Below are 20,549 nucleotides of genomic sequence, written 5' to 3'. Positions count from 1 at the left end.
GAAAAAGGATTTCCTATCCAGAGTAGAGGAAAAAAAATTCAGAATTCATGGTAAGTTCACCATAAGCACAGATAAGAAAATCAGCACAGAAATTCCCTCTCTAGAGCACATATTTGTAGGCTCAGCTCTAAAATAAACATGCTGTATGTTGGCTGCATGGGTCACAGTTTGACTTTACATGGCCATAGTTGTTGAAGAAAAAGATTTGAAATGAGCCCAAAGAGGCCACTAGAAAGGCTGAAAGGTGACATGAGTGCATATAAGAGCAGTGGTGGTCCTGACCGAGAGCAGCTGTGATTAGTACCTACACAGTGCTTAGCCAGTCCTTGCTTAGCCTGAGGACAAAATCTCAACTCATCAGAACTCGATGAGTGTTTTGCTTCAATATGACTGTTGAGGTTTAAGCCCAGCTGGTAACTTGGTACCACATACCCCTTTTTCCCACTCCCCACCGCCACTGCAGGCAGGATGAGGTGAATCAAAAGAATGTAAACCCTATGGGTTGAAATAAGAACAGTCCAGTAATTTAAGTATAATATAAAACTACTAGTACTAGTAATAAGGGGATAGAATATAAAACTAAAAAGGAAAAACTCCAACAAACAATAAATGCAAGTCATGCACAATGCAAGGGATCACCACCTGACAACTGATACTCAGCTCAACCTGAGCAACAATCTGGGCCTTCCAGGTAACTCCCCCTAGTTTATATACTGGGCATGACATTCTGTGGTAAGGAATACACCTTTGGCTAGTTTAGGTCAGGTGTCCTATCTCTGCTTCCTCTTGGCTTCCTGTGCCCCTCCTCACTGTTAGGGCATGAGAGACTAAAAAGGCCTTGATCAGAGTAAGCGCTACTTAGCAGCAACTAAAATATCGGTGTGTTACCAGCACTGTTGTCACACTAAAGCTGAAGCACAGCACACCACCAGCTAACTAGGAAGAAAAATAACTCTTGCAGCTGAACTCAGGACAACGACCAAGATTTTAGCTAATGATTTTGCAGAAAAGATGTAAGAGAAGCCTTATATTTCTTTAAGAGTGAATCGTGTAGTCAAAATACCTGTGGTCTACCCTTTACGTTGGTCAGAAGTGGTCCCCAGCAGCAGGCTGATACTCAAGAGTCCCTCTGAGCATGCCCTTAACTGCTCCGGCTTTCAACTGTCACACCTCTGTTACTTCCCTCTGTTCCACCTAGCCCCCTTTAAAGCAATGGCTCCACATCCCTGTGGGGAGAGTTCACACCAAGCACTGCTCCCAGGGTCATATCTTGTCTGGCTTTACCCTACATGCTCTTCTAAACTGCTCAAGCTGATAGTGCACCCTCAAACATTACCACATCCAGAACATGAAATACATACCCTCACTTCATCCGAGGAAAGCACCAGTCTCACTGCCTGCAGTACAGTTTAACATCATTTCAGATGCTTCAAACTGAAAGATAAAACAAAAAAATCTGAATTATATGTTGAGTCTGTAGGGTCCAGAAAGTGTCCAAGGAGTACTGTGGGATATGAGTATGCTCTAGAGCGAACTAGCCCTAGCTAGTGTGGATATAAGCCAAGCCTCTTGGCATCAGGGACTTATTTTTATTTAGAAATACAAGCATGCTTCCTGAAATCAGGTAGTTGTGACCATTGTTTTTACAGACAGCCTGAGCTCAGACTGTTTGCCTGTTCATACTACTAACTCTGAATCGGTGTGTTACAGACTTAGTGATACATTCAAAACTAGCAACTCACACCATAACAACTGTTCGGTAAGCAACCTGAGTCATCAAGATTGTCCAGTCCAGTTCAGAGATGCCCCAGTTGACACTCCTGTAAAAATAAAAGATTTTTCTTCTGGATAAACAAAATTAAATATTCAGAGAAGAATTTCTGTAACTTCCAACAAAATACAGAGAGCAAGCATCTTCTTCAGCAGTCCCCATCAGAGTAAATGAACCATACCAAAGGTCACTAAATGTTAATGTTCTGTAATTCTCAGCCTTCAGAGGTTCAAAGAAATCTCAAGAAATGGTTCAAGTTACGGCATTTGGAAAAATAATGAGGTGAAAGGTCTTCAAAGGCTTCTGCAGAAAAAAAAACAAACAAACAATAATTGGACACAATCCTTGAAATCTTCACTTAGGCATTACTAAATGAAATGTCAACAAAAGAAAATACTGGTATAAAACCCAAAGACCTGGGTTTCTTTTCAGTTACTCTCAGGACAGAAGGGGTTCATTTATTTAAAAATCTGTGACACTGGCAAATAAGCTGTTGACTTTAACAGCTTGCCAGGTGCTGCTTTTGTTTTTTTTTTCCAGGTATACTCCTAAATTAATTTTGCTAGAAATACAGTAGCAGTTCAGCACATATTTTTTAGCAGTTCATCTCATTACCTGGCATACTGTTGCCCCCTCAGAACAGCCCAAGGAACTGATCCTGAAAATGCAGGAGATTAAAAGATAGGCTCCAGCTGACTGTTGGAAGTGTAACTGTCAGAAGCATAACGGATGTGTCGTTTGGGGAATTTTGTTGTTGCTGCATCTTTTCCATCAGCCAGTCCAAAGGGATTTCATTAACTTCTCACCAGTCCTTCTGACTAAGTAGGAATTTTGACTAGATTGTGAAAGCTTCTAGAAATAATCTATTTTGAAGTGTTAAGTATATAAATGCAAATTGAGTGGAAACAGCTGCTATTTACATTCCCTAGACACAGGATTCCACTCCCTGATGGATAGAAAAGGGAAAAAAAAGCCATCGAAAGAACATGAGGAAATTGCAAAAACATGGATCTAGTAAAAATATATGCAATGGACCACACTGTTGGGGGCTATAAATTGGTATACCTTTGCAGGTTTGCCACCACAAAGTATATAGCCTACCTGCCAGAAGGAGCTTCGTGTATTTCTTGGAGAAAGGGGGGGAAGGGTTGAAGGAATGAACACGCTGAAAACAAAAGCATATGAATAAATTCATGTTTCAGCCTTTTGTGCAATGGCTAACAGAGAGCCAGGCATTTTCAGAAACAGCCTCACAGAACAAATCCCCCATTCACAACAAGATTTTGCTATGGACTTCTGTTAGTTGGAGATTGTGTTCTGGAAAAATTATGAAAGTTCCTGAAAAATATAAGTAGCATATTCTAGACCAGTGTGCCTGAAAGTGGGGGACTGCTGGAAGGTAAAAAAAGTGTAGTGTGAAAGCTCACCCCTTTGATGAACCCAAGCCTTATCTTTTTATTGGCCTGACAGAGGCCCTGCTACATGGCCTCTGTATATGTTCCCATTCACTAACCTGCAGCAGATCCCCGCTGTCAGGTGTTCCACTGGAAAGCTCATGCTCCCTCCTGCCATGCCTGACTCTACTGGTAACATCACTGGCAAACATCTAGAAAAAATAAACAGTAATAGACTGTCCTCAGAAAAGGGTAGGCATGTTTAAAAACATACACAAAATGTGACTGCTAATTTCATTTGGAGCAAACCCACTCAAGTCAAATCAGTGTCAGGAACCTGGGCTGGGGAATTAAAGGTGGGATTCTTTTGCTGGGTTTTCCTTATAGAAGGGAAAAGGAGTTGATACAGCCAACACAGCTGAAGATGAAGCACCACAGAAACACTTGATTCTTAGAGCCTGTACAGCTGATTCCCTCCAGGACTAGATCTATTTGACTTGAGATTGCTTTTTTGTCTGCCAGCACACCAAAGCAGTCATAACACAGGCAAACGTGGGACAGAAATGTCATTCTTATTCCATTTTAGATACAGACTCTTGCCTGCTGTTCTATGCTATGCAAATGATACATCCTATGGCAAAACGTATCCTTTAGTTCCTTCCCAGAACAGGGTCTGATCTACAGCAGCAGGTTTTGCAGCTTCCTTCTGTCTAGCATGATGTGGCCTGAGATGCTCAGTAAAAATTCTGCTGTGCCTCAGGCATCTTTCTGGATCAAATTTATTCCCAGAGGGGAAAATTTATCAGAAGTGAGCTCTGAAAAGAATTCTAAAAATAGTGTTAAAATTTGGAAATACAGGGCAATGACATTGAAAGTTGGAAAAGATGTCTAGCCCAAACTCACACTTTATAAAAGGCTTTGCATATTTTGTAATAATTATGGATATTATTTCCCCTCCCCCATTCATTTACAAAGACAGAGATAATAACAGACTTCAGCAAATCTGAATTTGGTTACACAGAGCCATCTGTTAATTCTGGTATATGGCAGTAGAGGGCATCTAAGGACTTCTAGTCACATATGGTAAGGGATTAAAATCAGATGGCTGAAGGAGTTACTGCTCTCACCCCCAACCATTCACCCCACTCCATGACAAAAGTTGCCACCTCAGGACTGAACAGCTCATGAAGCTGCTCCTGAACGACTGCAGTTTTGAGCCACCCTGAAACTGGGGTTGATCTTATCATACCAAATCAAAAGCTGAAGTTGTTTAAGAGGAGAGGTACGAGTTAATTTGTTATCCGTGCTGCAGGCAGCACTCTGTAGGAGTCCCAAGAAGGATGGTTCAGGTACAGCACAAGAGGAGACAGTAACTGCCTCAAGCAGTCTATCCAATTTAATCTACTACTGTTGGAGCTTTAATTTTCACATACCTGGCAAAACTGCTTACAGGATGGGTAAGCAATCCTGGGAATGGACAGGCCGTGCCAAGAAAAGGCAAGCTGTGGACCAATGCTCTTTCCCTAACCAGGAAGCTTTGTGTTTGCTTCCTCTGCTGAGCCCAAAAAATGCCAGTCTGTCTGTCTGGCCTGTATTTCAGTTTACAACTTCCCAACATGCCAATCAGTTACAGGATGATGCCTTGAGCCTTCCTGACATAAAACAAGCACTAATCATGACAAATAGAGAAGGTAGCTGGCAGCTAGCACTGTTTTCTTGTCAACTGTCCAGGTTTGTGTGACATTCCACGTCCAGCCTGTCTTTACACTGAAGTGGGGAAAGCAGCCATGCCTGTCTTGAGCCAAAAGAAGCCAACACGTCAGAGGCAGGTTAAGTTTATTACCTCAAACTCACAATGCACTCATCTGAAAAGAGTATTGGATCCAAGCAGCACATACCTATACCATGGGCAGCATATTTTCAATTAACTGTAAGAAGTTGAAAATTATATAAGCACATCAGTACACGTTGATTATCCTGTTATTCAAACTCTTAAATACAGCAGCCCATCAGGCCTTATACTGAAGTCTATTATAGCCTTAGCCTGAAATTTAGAAGTGGCTCATGCCCAGGAAAAGGTTCTACAACTCATTTAATGATTCGCAGTACTCCTGAAATGATATTCATCTGTCTGCTTTCCATGGCAGCACTTTCAATCATAAACACTTAATTGTAGGAATTCATTCTCCAGGCCAAATAGCTCTGGGTGAATTAAACCATCTTTAATGTAAGAACTAGAAGAGTGATTTTAAATTAATCTTTTTCTGATGGAAGACCATTTATTCAGAGACATACAACCCAGTTTCTTCTTTGTCTTCATTATACTTTGCACTCAAAACTCTCCCCTTTGAAGATAGCCACTGCATCACCTGTTTTAATTTTCCTTATTAGCTTCAGAACTGACTCTTCGCCAACAAAGAAACTTTAATTACTTAGGGATTGGCAGAGCACAGGAGAGCTGCCTGCATGGCGTCTGTCAGGAAAACTTTTTCACAGACATTACTTGCTCTCTTTTAGTTTGAGAAGTAGAACTCGCAACTGGCAGGAAAACATCTTGAGCCTCCTCAAGCATAAAAGGCTTGTTTGTTCTGGAAGCATCTAGGACGAGAATGCAAGATTTCACAGTGCTTTCAGCTGTGCTATCTCTAGCATTTTTCTAAGACAAAGACGAGTATACATTTCTCAAAAACCCCACAACTTCAGAGAGTGTGGTTGTGAACATGTGTATGTATAGGTGCATGTGTATATATACACCTAAACACCCTTTCTCAGACATATACACCCTTTTATAGCCCCAAACCCAAGGTAAACAAATAGTACAGCCACAACATCTTACACTATAATCTGAATATTGAAATTCATAGCAAATATTCTCCAAACAGTTGTTTAAAATGCCTGCTATCAAAACAGTTCTTGCCAGCAGTCTTTTTTTCTACCATGTTCTTGAAAAGGACCTGTACTAGGAAAGAAAATGGTGTCAAAGGGTATATATTTACAAATTATCCTCAGGTAACTTCCAGCAATATTTAGCTAGCTGTAGTTAAGAGTTAGACAATTCAAAAATTACAAAGTGACATACCTGAATTCTGCTGTTTATAAAGAAGCCTAACATAAAATAAGGTGAAAACTGCTGTGTAAATTATATTTTTTTAAATATACCTATATATACTTAGTACCCTGTCACCACATTCCACTTTTCCTTAACAAGTGCAATCAAATTATTTCTATGTTATTTTGGTTTTACTTTAAATTGTAAATAGTAAATTAGAGAAACTATAAAAGCTCCACATTTACTGGTTTTAATTAAAGATCCTAAGTGTGTCTCAATAACCTCTTACTCAGTGCAGCTGAGGCCTTTAGATGCTACCCTAAGTTTTAAATAGTTTGAAGCACTTGATGAGATGAGAGAAGGATTTAAATGCCAACTTTTTTTATGGTCAGAGTTTCAGGCTTGCCGGTGATTACCTATCCACTGAACTGCAAGAAAATAATCCTTCTTCTTCTCCACCGTCTCTGAAAGAAAATAATCTGGATGTTATTTCAAAGTACTGCTCTCTTAGTGCTACCTCTTGATGGTTTGCTTTTAAATCACAAGTGCTGGTTTTCTTTTAGAACATCGATTCATAGAAATTATTATCCACTGAATTTTTGATTATTCTCCTTTACCAAACATATATTCTCAAGAAATTTAAAGCATTCACCTCTCAGTAGATAAAAATGGCAGGAAATAAGGTGGCAGCTAGTTAAAATTGTTTGGTATACATCATTATTTATTTCATCAAAACATTCTGTTCCTCGGGCAGCTGGAAAGAGCAGCTTGTCTCTCTGCTGTATTTATTCTGTTTTAGGAACTCTTTGTGAAATAAGCAAACCTTTTTTCCAACCACTGAGTGAGAAATTCTCTAAGGGCTCACACTGTGGACCTTGTTTGTGGTGTGGAGGTACAATTAACTTGTTCTAATTTGCTTGAGATAAAGGCTCAAATAGTCATATTTCTCTGCTTGAGAACCAAATATGCTGCCTGGCCACTGCAGTCACAGGGCAGGGAGGAGTTACACACTGTTATTTAGCTCAGTTCAGGTGAACAGTTGTCAAAATATGGTCAATAAATAGATATAAATGATAAGTGATAAGCAATAGTTGAACTTTTAACTAAAGCAAATTTTATCTGACAAAAAGGTATGCCATGGGTAATGGCTATTCAGTGCTGCATCTTCAGGAAGTGGGGATGCAGAGAACAAGGAAAGGCCCCTTGTATTCTTTCAGGTAGCTAGATAGATCTAGCTAAAGAAACCAGTAAACCTCTTCAGCAGACCAAAGCAAATTTAGCAAAATCAGCTGGGCCAAAAATGAATTCCCCCCCCCACCCCCCCCCCCGGCTCACGTCATATTACATAAATAAATCAGCATGCTAGCTCTCCAGTGAATTTGGCATACTTTTCAGGAACAAAGTGAAAATCATTTCTAGCAACAGGCACTCCACACTACTGTAAAAATGTTGTTGCCTCCTTCATTGGTCATGAAAGAGGTTTTTGCCTAAAGGAAAAATAAATAAATCTGCTCGTCCCTCCCCTTCTCTTTTTGACCACGTATGTTTGAAAACAAGTCAGAAATATAATCTATTCTGCTTGTGATTTTCAAGAACTCTTACCGTTTATGTTTTCACTACTAACACATGTATCAACTAAAATATCTACTAAATGGAAGATACCCTGCTCAAACCAAAATGTTCATGCACAGTAGAAAGTATCTGGAAAAGAAATCACAGATTCCTTAAGTTTGTGCCTTTCATGTCCAGTTGGATGATACACCTCTAGAACTAGCTCAGAAGCATTCATAACCATATACATACAGGCAATATTTGTCCTAGAACTAATACCCCAAAATACAGACTAAAAATAAAGCACTTGCTTTGAACTGTACTTACAAATTCTAAATCCCCATTTGTATAAACTAGTTTTCATATCAGTGGCTCTGTTTAGAAGAATTACTGTTTTTTAGTTGGCAATTAGAAACCTTCTTTTATTTACTTGATGGAAAGATAAGTTTTCAGTCTGGTGCTTCTTTTCTTTCTCCATTTCACACCTCCCTCCTACTCAATTCTAATTTTTTATAGAGTTAAACACTTAAGGCAGACCAAGCATGTATTAAACATCCTAATGACAAAAAAGCTAAAAAGTAGTTTAAAGTAGCTTCATGCACCACATGTGACCCATAATCCCACAAATAATTTAATTACCTTTTCTTAACCTTAAAAATTATTTATTTTTTTCTCCTCTGTGACTGTCAAAGACTCACACAGACAGAGAGAACCAGCTATCATTGTTGAAAGCAACAGTGAAATACTAACTTACTCCACCAAGCACTTGGGGAAGTCTTATACCAGAGAATAAAGGTACCTGTGAACCTAAATATTCTACTCTTACGAGGTGCCAAAAGTGTCATTTAAAGATCGATTTTTAAGTTTGAATTTCATTGTTCTTGTAAATTTATCAGATCTTTAGTACTATTTTAAAAATGCATTAACTTCTCAGGAAAAAAACAAAATAAATTAACAGAACTCTGTATAGGAAAGATCCTGCTGATATACTGCCTATTTAGTTTTTATGCTACCTTTTTCATAACAGTATCTGAAGTTTTAAGTAACAAAATTTATGACATTCCTCTATTCTTGTTACTGATTCACCACATAAATCACGGTCTTCCTCTCTGCCTTCACAGTAGCCAGCTGTGGTTTTAGAAACAAATTATTATGACTTCAAGTGACGAATAAACAGCAGAAGCAAAGGAAGTCTTGAGATACTATCCACATAAAAATGCCATTAATAAATAACATAGAAAAAGAGAACTACAGCAAAGCTGTAAAAAGGCAACTTTGCATCTGCACAAAGATGCATTCCATTTCTCTAAGATGAATTAGTGAACTTTGAAGGAATAGCTCTAATTTGAACACTGTCATATCAAAATAACTTATTTTTGAGCAAAAGCTCTATGCCTGCATATATGTATCTGGAACTATTTTAGTAATAAAAATCGACTTATATTCCTTTTTTGTTGTTGTTGTTGCTGCTGTTTTTTTCTGAACATAGTGAAGCCAGTGTAATTCTGAAAATATTAAATTAGATTTTATACAAGGTCTCACATCGTCAGTAGCAGAACTGTAAACTAAATTTCAAAGGACACAGACATATTTTCTCCTTGCTTCAAATCTATGCAGTGAAAAGTTAGTGGGGATTCCAGAAGGCTGATCTGAGACTATCTGAATTACACAGACGAAAACAGGAACAAGAATGACCTTCAAGACCTAAATTGTTTTAAACCATTTCTGAGAATGCTTAAGTAAGAAAAAACATGTTTGTTACTCAGACCTCATCTGAAAACTGCTGTGCTGTCAGTGATTGAAACTACGTTTTTTTCATAATTAAATTCAAAAGCACCTTAGCATTACAAACTGATTAAACCATATTGACCAATTCACTTAATAAAATTATTTTTTCCCCTCAGATGAATCTGCTTAATTACTTACTACAGTTTTTGTTTCTTTTAAGAGAACTGTTAACTCCCAATACTCTTCCCTCACCCCCTGATGTTTATAAATTCTAAGTAATAGCTGTTACAAAAGCCTTCAGAAACTGTCCTCCATAGTCCCCCGTTTTGTTTATTTTTTATATTTTTCAAAGAAACACTGAATTTCAGGAGTTTCTGGGGAGTGCGGCCAAGGCAGGAGTGTCCCTGTGGGAGCTTTCCCTGTGCAGGGAGCTGACGTGCCGCTGCTGCCCCGCTCCCTCAGCTAGACCGTCCAGTCTAATACATATTCATTTATCCCTTAGATAACAAAGGCTTCCCACACACACACACACACACCGATTTTTAAAGAGATTATTTGTTGTGTTATTTTATAGTATTTTTTCCCCAGAGACCTTTAAAAAGACAGCCTTTATTCCTCCTCCCGGCAAACCTGAAAAATACTCCCTTCTCCCAAACATCTCCGTTGCAGGGAGCCCTGACCTGCAGCCAGGATGAGACAAATAAGGCTACTTTGGTTTTGTTTCCCTGTTTTCTTTCCTATTTATATATACAGATACTGGGGGGGGGGGGGGGGCAGTGTGGAGGTCTTTCTAAGTCAGCGCAAGCAGCGGCGGGAGGCGGCTGGTTAACGAACAGCACCCATGGTGCAATCAATCATCTTTAAGCCAATAAAAAAAAATAAAAACACCAACTTTGGGTTTATTTAATAAAAAAAATAAATATATAAATAAATTGAAAAATCGCGGGGGGGGGGGGGGGAGGGAAGGAGGGAAAATGGGGGGGAAGGAGCGGCGCGCGCATCGTCGGGTAATGGCTGTTTGTAGCAACGAGGTATTTAGCGCCGGAGGGTGAAGGGGGGTGGAGAGCAGGGTGGGGTGTCCCAGGAGCTTCGGCCGCCGCAAGCCCCTGGCACGGAGCTCTTGGCACCGGCCCTCTCTCCCCTCCTCTGCCTCGCTCCCTGCCCCAAGGGCGGGCCCCGCCACTGCTGCCGAGCTCAGGTGCCCGCGGCTGCCGGCGCAGGGCAAGGCAGGGTCTCGTTCCCCGTCCCCCCTCCCACCTTCGCCTTCAACCCCGCCATCACTGAGGAGGAGAAGGAGGGGGGGGGGGGGGGGAGAAATATAGGACACGCGTTCCCGCGCTCGCATGGTTACCTCAGGAGGTGCCGCGCGGCCCGCTCGCGGGCGGCCGTTGGGGAGCCCGCCGGCGGAGCCGCGTCTCACCCCCTGAGACACGGCCCCTCCGGCGGGCTCCTTCAGCGGCCTCCCGTTCGCCGGTACCTCAGCGGCCCTCAGCCACTGACCTGGTTCGCCGCGCGTCTGCCGCCCTCGTTGGGCGGAGGGTTGGGCCCGCGGGGACTGGGAGGTGAGGGGGAGAAGGTTTTAGGCGACTGCTTGCCCCGGCGTGACAAGGGGCGGCGGCTGTCGGTGCGTCGGCCCTCGGCTGGCCGCGAGTCGCGGTGGAGGCGCCGGAGCGGGTCCTGTCACATGATGCGGTTCCTGGAAAGTTCCTGGAAAGCAGCCTTTGTATGTAGCCATCCCGGGCGGGGGGAGCGGCGGGGGCAGGATGCCCTCGCCTCGCAATCAAAGGAGAACAGACCGCCCGCGCCGGGGAGAGGGGGGGAGCGGAGGGTGTTGTTTCCCCAGGAGCACCATCCTCCTCCTCCAGCAGACTGTCTGCCTCAGCACAGCCTCGACGCTTCTCCTCAGCGGCGGGTGCTGTGCTCCCCGCTGCCGCCGGCAGCGACAACAACCTGAGCACCCCACCTCCAGGCGGAGACAGCGGCGGCCCCAACCCTGTCCGGCCGAGCCTGGGTGAGTCCCGCTGTCCTTCTTCCGCCCTGCGCCCGGTGTCCTGCCGCTCCTCGAGAGCAGGGAGCCTGCCGCCCCGCTCCCGGGCAGGCGGGATGCAGGCTCCTCCGGAGCCGGAGGCAAGCTGCTCCGGCGCTCCTCATCCCTGCCGGGAGACACCCCGTCGCAGCTAACCACCACGGTCTCGCAAACCCTCCGTCCCCGCCGAGCACCGGCGACTGGGCGCTCCCGCGCTTCCCCTTCGCAAGGGGTCGCACCCGGGCACCCGCTGCAAAGCTGCTCCCACCTGCGCTCGGGGTTTGCGGCCGGCAGCCCCGCGCCCGCAGCAGCTCCGGCGACAGGCGCACCTGCGCCAGGACCCCGAGCTGGCGGCAGGAGGGTCGGGGATGGGCTTTGCGGGGGTTGACGTGCTTGTGCCTGCCTGTATTGCGATAGAAACCCGGCAGAGCCACCCATCAGCTGCCGCTGAAGTTTCATTTGGAAGTTAGCGAGCTCCGCCGCGGAAACTTGTGACGGGAGGTGCCACCTTGGCATAGCCCCTCACCTGGCGGCGGTTGCTGCGCACCGCGGGACACAGCTTCTGCCCGGCCCGCAGGCACCTCTGGGAGCCCAGCCTCTCCCGAGAGCTCCCTCTCGCCCCCGGGCAAACCGGCAGGGCTCCCCTCGCTGCGGCTGCCAGGCTCCATGTCGCTCCCGGTGTGACGGTGGGAGAGCCAGAGGCTCTTTTCGCCCTCCCTTCCCCCCGCTCGCTTCAGCTCAGCGGAAAGATAATTTTTTTTTTTGTAACTCCGGCAGCATTTAATGGAACGGAAAAAGCATGTTTCCTGCCCCGCACTATATATATATATATATCACGTCCTCCACCGCGCTGCCCCTTCCCGTACCCGAGCGGCCAGCGATCCCCGGCTCTGCCCGCGTACCAGGCCCCCGGGCGCCCCGCTGTCCGGGAGGGACTCACTCCCGCCCCGGCAACGCGGACCGCACCTTGCTCCCGTTCCTAGAGGTACGGCTTCGCGTGGGACCTTAGTGAAAGGCGGACCGATCTGTTCCTGCGCGTCGCAGCGTGCAAGCCGGGCAGCGCCGGGTCTGGGACCTGTCCCGCTCCCCGTTACTCCTCCCCCCACACCAATCCTGCTCATACCTTTACGTGCCCAGCGTAAAGTCCCACGACTTCCTACCTCTTCAAACGCCCCCCCTCCAGCGCTGCCGCCCGGCTTCGCCTACCCCTGCAGAGGGAGCGGCGCATCAGCGGGTTTGCCCTTGCTATAGAGCGAGACCACCTTCGCGGTCTGCCGCCTCGTCCCCGGCGGAGGGGAGTCGGGGACAGGCTGGGCGTCGGGGGGAGGAGATGTCCCTCCCCCGCTCCGCCGGGAGGTGATATCTCGCCTCGGGTCCCTCCTCTGGATGCTGGGAAGTTCCGAAGAGGGAGCGCTAGAAACGCACAGGCTGCGTTGGGAGCGCCTCTCGCGGGGCTCGCCGCTAACCACGCTTTCTCTGCTCCCAGGCGGCGCCCGGGCCGGGGGCCGGGGCCATGCACCCGTCGCGGCGTTGAGCACCGCGGCGGTGGCGGCGAAGCGGAGTCTTTTCCCTGCAGGCAGCCCCCGACCTGCGTGCGAGCGGGGCCGCGCCCGCCGCCGCCGCCCTTCATGACCCTGCGCTCCGCCGAGTCCCTGGAGAGCACGGAGGGCTCCCGGGCGCACTGGGGACACCCCGGGACGGCGGCGCCTGTTGCCGAAGAGTTCTGTGAGGCGGCGCAGCTGGCCGCCGCTATGGAGGAGCTGCGGCGGGCAGGTAAGCCGGGTCTGCCGGCTTCGGGGGTGGGGGGCGGCCGGAGGAAGCGACAGTCGCCGGGGTGTCCGACTCGCTGCCTCCCGCCGCGCCACCGACCCGGGGAAGGCGGAGCGGGGCGGCGGGTTGCCCCGCCGGGCCGAGAGGGGAAGCGGACCGTGGGGCGACGCTTGCCAGCACCGCCCAGAGCTGCGGGATCGCAGCACCGCGGAGGCGAGGGGAGGCGGCGGCGGCTCCGACCTTCCGCGGGCTGCGGCGGCCGAAGCGAAAGCGCCGGCAGCGCCGCGCCCCGGCGGCAGCCCGGGATCGCCGGCCGGGCTAGGGCCGGGCGCTGCTGCCGGCCGGGGCTCCCGCAGTGTGCCGGGCTGGCGGTGGCGCCGCCGCATCCCCTCGCCGCCGCGTACCTGCGCTCTGCTCGCCGGCGTGGCGGCGGCTCGTCCAGCCCCGCACGACTCGGGACTTGGCCGCGGGCGGATGAAGTGGCTTTCTGGTCTTCATTGCCTCCCCTGCTCCCTGCTAGGACCGCAACTGCACCGCCGAAGTTGTTTCCTCAGCTCTCTGCTTCCGATTGCTAGACAAAGCACATTTCAACAACAGACTACCTAGAGTTTCCAAAGCTGGCTTTCTGCGGGCTGCCAGCGTATGCAGTGAGGACGCCACGCTCGCCGCGGCGTGTGCCCAGCGGGGAGTCGCGGGACCCGTCTCTGCTAGCTTACGGGCAGCCCGTGATGTCTGCACCTTCGATGTTAGCCTCTCTGGAAGCTCTAGGGAAGTTTGTGCGCGTGTATGTATAGATAGGAAAATGAACAGTGATCTGGAAGGCTCTGTCAAACCGAGACGCATTGTGAAGCAAATGAATTTAAATCGCAAATAAAAATGTAGAATGCCTGCAGGACTTTCAAACAACAAAGGAAATGGGTTATTAGAAGTATATCAGCCAAAGAGTAGCTTTTAAAACAAACAAACACTAATGAACAAAACCAAACCCTTCTATCTCTTCTTTTTTAACAGGATGGTACTGGGGCAACATGACTGTTGCTGAAGCTAAAGAGAGATTACAGGATGCTCCCGAAGGGACCTTCTTGGTTAGGGATAGTTCACATTCAGAGTATCTATTGACTATTTCGGTAAAAACATCAGCGGGACCGACCAATCTACGTATAGAATATCAAGATGGCAAGTTTAGACTGGACTCTATCACGTGTGTCAGATCTAGACTTAAGCAGTTCAACAGCGTTGTGCATTTGATTGAGTACTATGTTCTTATGTGCAAGAACAGAACAGAAACACCTTCAAATGGAACAGTTCATCTTTACTTGAACAAACCTCTCTATACGTCCACTCCATCTCTGCAACACCGCTGCAGAATAACTATAAACAAATGCACAAATCAGATCTGGGAGCTGCCATTGCCAACAAGACTAAAAGAGTACTTGAAAGAGTACCAGTACCAGGTATAAATATATTTTCTAAATGCCTGTAATGTAGAGTAACTTTTAAATGCAATTCTTAAAATCAGCCAAAGAACTGAGTAACCAGTTGAACAAATCAGCATGGAATTCACTATCAAAACAGTGGCAGTTCTGGGGGAAAGGTTTTAATTTCAGATGCCACAAAGGGAGACTTTATGTAGAATAATCTCAGCTTGCATCCTCGGGGGTTCAACAAGGTGGCATGCTATTCTTGCAAGGAAAGAGAAGCCAGGAATCTGTCCAGATCATGTTGCTTTGTCAATGGCATAAAATACTGCACAAATTATCAAATGCTAACCGAAGTAGTGGGGCTGGGAGAGACTGCAGAAGTGGTCAAAGATGTATGAGAGTGCATAAGCATCTCAGTTGTCTGATTCCATGATTAATTTGGTGCTGGTGTTCATATAATCCTGAAAGCTTAACTGGATCATGCAGTGGTAATCTTGCCAAAGTTATGCAATTAATCAAATCCAGTCAAAAAATTGATCTTATATTCAGTCTTTATTGAACTATAATTCTCATGCTTTTCTGCAAGCAAAGAAACACTGCAAGTAAGAAGTTCAAAACATAGTTTTTCAAAGTTCTCTAAAAGCTGACCTTAAGGAGAAATGCCACATCTTTCATAGGAACCCAGTATGTTGTGGATTATACCAGATTGGTATCCCAGAATTTTCAACATGGTTAACATCTTCCCAGTGATGATATATCCGTGTTATTACTAGTAAGCCTGTTTTGCTTGAGGCTTTAGGACTGTATGCTGCAGACTTGAAGTTACTCAGTTCCAATGTCAAAACATGGATATCAGCAGTTACAGCTGTCTTCTACAGTGTAGAATTTCTTCAGCTTGTTTCCCAAAATGTGGGGAAGTATGTTTGGGGTTTTTTATGGGGTTGGGGCTTTTTTTTTTTTTTTTTTCTAATTCACCATTGTAGTTATCAGACTATTACTCAATAAAGTAAATCAAATTGCACAACAATCTCCCAATCTTTGTATGTATGGATTTGCTACTGTTTTTCAGGAAACAGTGATCTTAGGAACCTATACAATTTCCCAGGTAATACTCAGATAAATGCACATGTATCGGTGAGGAAGCATATCCCTGCTTTGCCTTTAGGGTGCTGCTCAAAGGAATAGCTGGATTAGGTTGAGGTTAGTGGTTTAGAGGCTGCCTGCTGAATTCCTGTAGTTAGGTGTTAGCATAGGACATTGTCTTTTCTGTTACAGCAGTCCTCCAAATTGGAAGAAGGGTCAGAAACCCTGGGTACCTGTTCCTTAGCCTAAACATAAACTGTTTAAGAGAAAAAATAACCCAGATGAGAGTAATAGGGGAGAGTAAAGAGAGAAGCAAGGGCATCATCCTCAGTCAACTTTAACTCTTTCCCTAGCTTACTTTTTAATTAAAGCAAATAGACATGTGTTTGAACAAGGCGGATTGTCAAGACTTGCTGTAATGTAGCCCTGCCCAGGCCAAAACAGAAACAATATGAAATAATTGTCTTGTTTTCTTCATGCCTTATCTGTTCTGTAGTACTGTCACTATGCTCTGTCCCTTCTCATAAACTCTGGAGCATCAACCAGCTTATTTTGTTGCATCTAAACTCCCAGTGTTACACGCTTAGCTTTATCATTAGCATGCTGGCAGAAATGAGTAGGACAGTCATTAAGATAAGGAAGACACTGAGAACCTGAGCCAGAAAGGGATGGTTCCTTGGTAGCGCAAATACTTGGTATGTTGTTCTCTCCATGGAAGAGGTGGGTTTTCTTTCTCCATGTCTTCAATTCTCTCTCCTCATTTTTAATGTAAGATTTAGTATAGAAATGGGGCGAGTTTTCTCATGAAAAACAGAACAAAAGCTTTTGTTATGTAAAATTTTTCCCCATGCCGTGCCAAAGTGTAGCAGATTGTTGGAAGTTTTTCACATCACATGACGACCACCCTCTGGTTCCCATCTCAGAAGAGCTCTTGTATTCCAGGTATGCATCATAATCACAGTTTTTCTGTGCTTGTCATCCGTCTTGCTAGGATCTGCCACCCTGAAGTTGAAGAGGTTTTCCTATGAGAAGTGCCTGTGAAAGAACCGTATTTCTGGGAATGCTTTCAATTCTGTTGAATCTGTTCTCTTACAGTCGTTGTCTAGCTCTACCTTGAGATGAGATAGCTGTGGCAGAGAGTAACTTTTGTCACAGTAAGAAATGCTCTAATCTGCTATATTAACTTTCTACTGGGGGCATTTTTAGCCAAGGTGATGCTTAGCTGTGATATGCTTGGGGTCTCAGTGGTGAACACATTATAATAAGGTCCTTTAAAATGAGTTCACTCCTGTCTAGCCCCTGGCCTGCAGGTTTAAAATCATGAACACCAATGCTGGAACTGGCAGACTGAGAAGATAAGAGTTTTGGGGTGCAGCAAGCCAGTTGTGTTGTACATACAGGAAATGATTTCTGGCTCACTGCTGGCAGCCTACTGTAAGCAGTGGCAGGCCAGGTGTTCCCCACAGCAGAGCCAAGCTTTGAGGAATGACGTGGGGCAGATGCCGAGCAGCTCACTGGGCTTTTGTGGCCAGCTCTCCAAAGCACAAAGGCGAATGGCAGCCTGAGGACAAGGAATGCTAGTAAATCGAAAGGTGGCAATTCTTGTTAACAATACAGAGTAGTTTCTGTGATGTGGAATCAAATCACCAAACACTGAGCATACTGACTTACACTTTGTATTGTTTGTGTTGGTTACTGTGAGGAAAAATAGGGGCTGTAGCCAGGGCGTGCTCGAAGCACTGAACAATATTTTGAACAGACTGGAGGGGGAACTAGTCCTCTTTGTATGAAAGCACAGTTCTTGTCCTCACTAGGATGCCAGCCCTAGGGTTGATGCATTGCACTAGTAAAACTAAACCACGCCATAGCTTGCTGAAAGCTCTGCTTCATTCTAGCACAGCACAGAGGAATGACCTATTCTGGTACAAAAAAAATCCAAGGATAGCACATGATTAGATTACAGTGGTGCAAAAATCTTGCATGTAGACCTCATGAATTTCCAGGCACTGTCATGTTGTCCAAACATTTTAAAAAGAGTTCCAGTGCTTTCTGGGGTTTTGGGTTTGTTTTTTCTTTTTTTTCTTTTTTTTTTTTTTTCACTTTATGGATATGGCTTGTTTGCAGCAGTAGCTTTTAAATTGCTGCCCCTTTGGATTCCAAAAATTACTTCTAACTGATATATGTCATCTTAAATTGCTAGTACAGAGTGTTCAGTGAAGCCAGTTTCACAGGTTCAGTGCCTGTGAATCAACCCAAAATCATGATAAGGACTCTAATCATAAGCCTTTTTTTTTTTTTTTTTACCCCATGTATTGTTTTTTTTTTTTCATTTTTGAGTCTTGAGGTTTCAGATTTTCCAGTTTATTCCTGGAATGTTAGTTCCTGAATAATGAAAGGACAACTGAGAGCCCCACAGTCCTCAAAGGTGATGCTTAAAAAATAAAAACACAATTGTGAGATGAATGATAAAAATGTAATTGATGACTGTTTAATTTAGCACTAAGCCCAGCAGAAGTGTGAACTATGGCTCTGTCTTAGTTGTATGGGCATTTCTCTGCTGCCTTTTCTGTCACCAGAGACAGAAAAGGGTTCAAGTGCAAGATAGGTGGGTAGACTGGGAATGTAACCAAGCAGCTGCGCCCAGTGCATCAGAAGCAATTTTGTTTTAATCTCATCTCATTAATATTTTCCTAATTTTATTTTATGTAACCACATTCTAGATCAACAATATATAATTATTAGCAAGAAAGAAAAATTGTTCACTAGAATACGGGGGCAGAGGGTTTTTTATGTTAAAAAAATACAAACATAATTTGTATTATGTACATTCTGAATGTACTCCTCACTGAAAACTGGAGCTTTAGAATCTGAGACTCTTGAAGCAAACAATCTATGTACGATAGGAAGGACAGGGCTTTGTAGCTGCATGAATTCCTGTACCATGTCTTAGCAAAGTGTTCCTGGAGGTAAACTACCTTGTTGATGATCGTAGGAAAACTTTATTTACTTACACGTTCTATCAAGAGCTTCTTCTTGTATTCCTGATAAAATTTGTATGGATTTTTATTTTGTCTATAGGCTTAATATCTAGCAGAGAGTAAGTTGAGTGGTGTCAGGGCTTGTTCTTCTTAAGCCAAAACACGTGATGGAAATAGGAAGAGATACCTTTAGATATGGGTGTCATGTCTAATAGGAATATAAAAAACAGTAAAATAAAATTTCTGCTGACTGCTGTCATTAAAATAAATCTATCATACTGACTGCTAGAGGAAAGGATGGCTTCAGGAATTCTAGAAGTTGTGTTACTGATTCTCAATAAGAAACTTTTCTCTTGAAAGGGCATAAAAACCAACAAAAAACTATAGAATCAAAGGAAAATTTTAGTACATAAACCCTAAAATTTCCAAATAGAATAACTAGAAATTATTTGGAAGGTCTGAGCTGGTTGGTGCTGTATACACAAAGGAAGTGGGGATGACAAGCTACTTTGGTATCTCAGCCCAGCTCCTGAAAAACACTTCTTTATTAGCGTTCACTTCAGCAGGTCTCAGTATTTTGCTAAGCCCTTAGCATGACTGAAAATGCCTGGAAACAACATTCCACCAGCACGTAATTTCAGTCACCAAGGTCTGAGCACAACAACATGGTGGTTTGCCACAGCATTGCCAAGAGTGGGTAATTTCTACAAGGGGCTGAAGATCAGTCACAGAAACTGGGAGGCAGAGTTGGTGCTGCCAGGGGCTGCAAAGGCATCACTGCTGACCATTGCTGGTCCTCACCTGCTGTCTTAGACAGATATCATCTTACAAGCTAGGTAAAACACAGCTGCCAGGAAACCAGATAAGAAGTTACTCTGCTTGCTGAGGAGGGAATTACCTGTCTGGCTTTTGGTGTCTGAGAAGGGACTGAAGGGAAAGGCCAGCACCTCCTGTGAGAGGTGGCACTTCTCACAAGGTGCGTCAAATAACTAACCATCAGGACTAGTACAGTGTTGAAAGGTGCATTAGTAGAGCTAAGGTAATGCCTTTAGGTCCAGGGGAGTAGCTAGTATCAGCACAGTTTAAACCACATCTAAACAAAGTCTGTCTGGATAACTGAATTTCAGGAACTAAAAAATAAGTGTCTAGCAAAATCAGTCTGTCCTGGTCCAAGGGATGCCAAGGGAAGGAGTGCTCAAAAACTGTTGTTTATTGATCAGGTTATCTACAGGACTTTGAAGTAGCCATTGCCTCAAAGAAAATCGAGGGAAATGTGAAAACACAGCACCATAATGATGATATTTAGGCTGCCTGATAAATTATGGATTTTATTCAACTTAAATCCCTTTTTAAAAAAGGGCTGCACTTGTGTTTTGGTTTGTTTTCTTCCAGAATTGGAGCCATTAATTCTCCAGGAACTGAAATACCAAAATAATACCATCACTTTCTATGGTATAAAGGAGGAATAAAATGGAGGAGCAAAAGCTGTTTATACTAGCATAATGAACAAGCTGGCATTTAGCAGGAGAAAGTTCAAACAGATAATACCCTGGGGAAGTTCAGTGCTGAATGCTGCAAAGAACAAAATTTGAAAACAAACTCTAAAAATTCCATGTTCCTGCCTTAATTTTTCTTTCACTGGCAAGCAGGGTTTGCATAAGTAAATCCTTTTGTTTTCAGTCAAATTGTTCCATAACTGATGTTTCATAGCTGAGGACTGCAACTTGGTGCAAAGTCAGTTAACAAATAGTAAATGCAGAGGTATGTAAAATGTGGAA

At 44.6% G+C, this 20,549-nt stretch overlaps 1 protein-coding gene across 8 annotated transcripts; it reads left to right on the top strand.

Moving 5' to 3' along the window:
- The first annotated feature begins 11,102 nt into the window (after positions 1-11,102).
- Positions 11,103-20,448, top strand: SOCS2 (suppressor of cytokine signaling 2). Of its 8 annotated transcripts, XR_009743589.1 has the most exons (5): positions 11,250-11,504; positions 13,006-13,292; positions 14,301-16,947; positions 18,138-18,218; positions 20,164-20,448. XR_009743589.1 is itself a non-coding variant. In XM_061454611.1 (4 exons), exons 1-4 carry the CDS (start codon positions 11,178-11,180, stop codon positions 14,747-14,749), a joined length of 918 nt encoding a protein of 305 aa, XP_061310595.1. In that variant the 5' UTR covers positions 11,103-11,177; the 3' UTR covers positions 14,750-20,448. The 8 variants fall into 8 exon arrangements, 4 of the variants coding, with proteins under 4 accessions (XP_061310595.1, XP_061310594.1, XP_061310593.1 ...); XM_061454611.1 differs by adding an exon at positions 11,103-11,216 and having other exon boundaries at positions 11,362-11,504; positions 14,301-20,448; XM_061454610.1 differs by adding an exon at positions 11,107-11,216 and having other exon boundaries at positions 11,359-11,504; positions 14,301-20,448.
- Positions 20,449-20,549: the final 101 nt, after the last annotated feature.

The sequence above is a fragment of the Pezoporus flaviventris genome, unplaced genomic scaffold, assembly GCF_033815535.1.
Source record: "Pezoporus flaviventris isolate CSIRO_AGI_PZ_B2104156 unplaced genomic scaffold, CSIRO_AGI_Pfla_v1 ptg000016l, whole genome shotgun sequence".
Classification (NCBI taxonomy): Eukaryota; Metazoa; Chordata; class Aves; order Psittaciformes; family Psittacidae; genus Pezoporus; species Pezoporus flaviventris.
The sequence above is the reverse complement of the archived record's forward strand: the minus strand, read 5'-3'. Positions and strand labels throughout refer to the sequence as shown.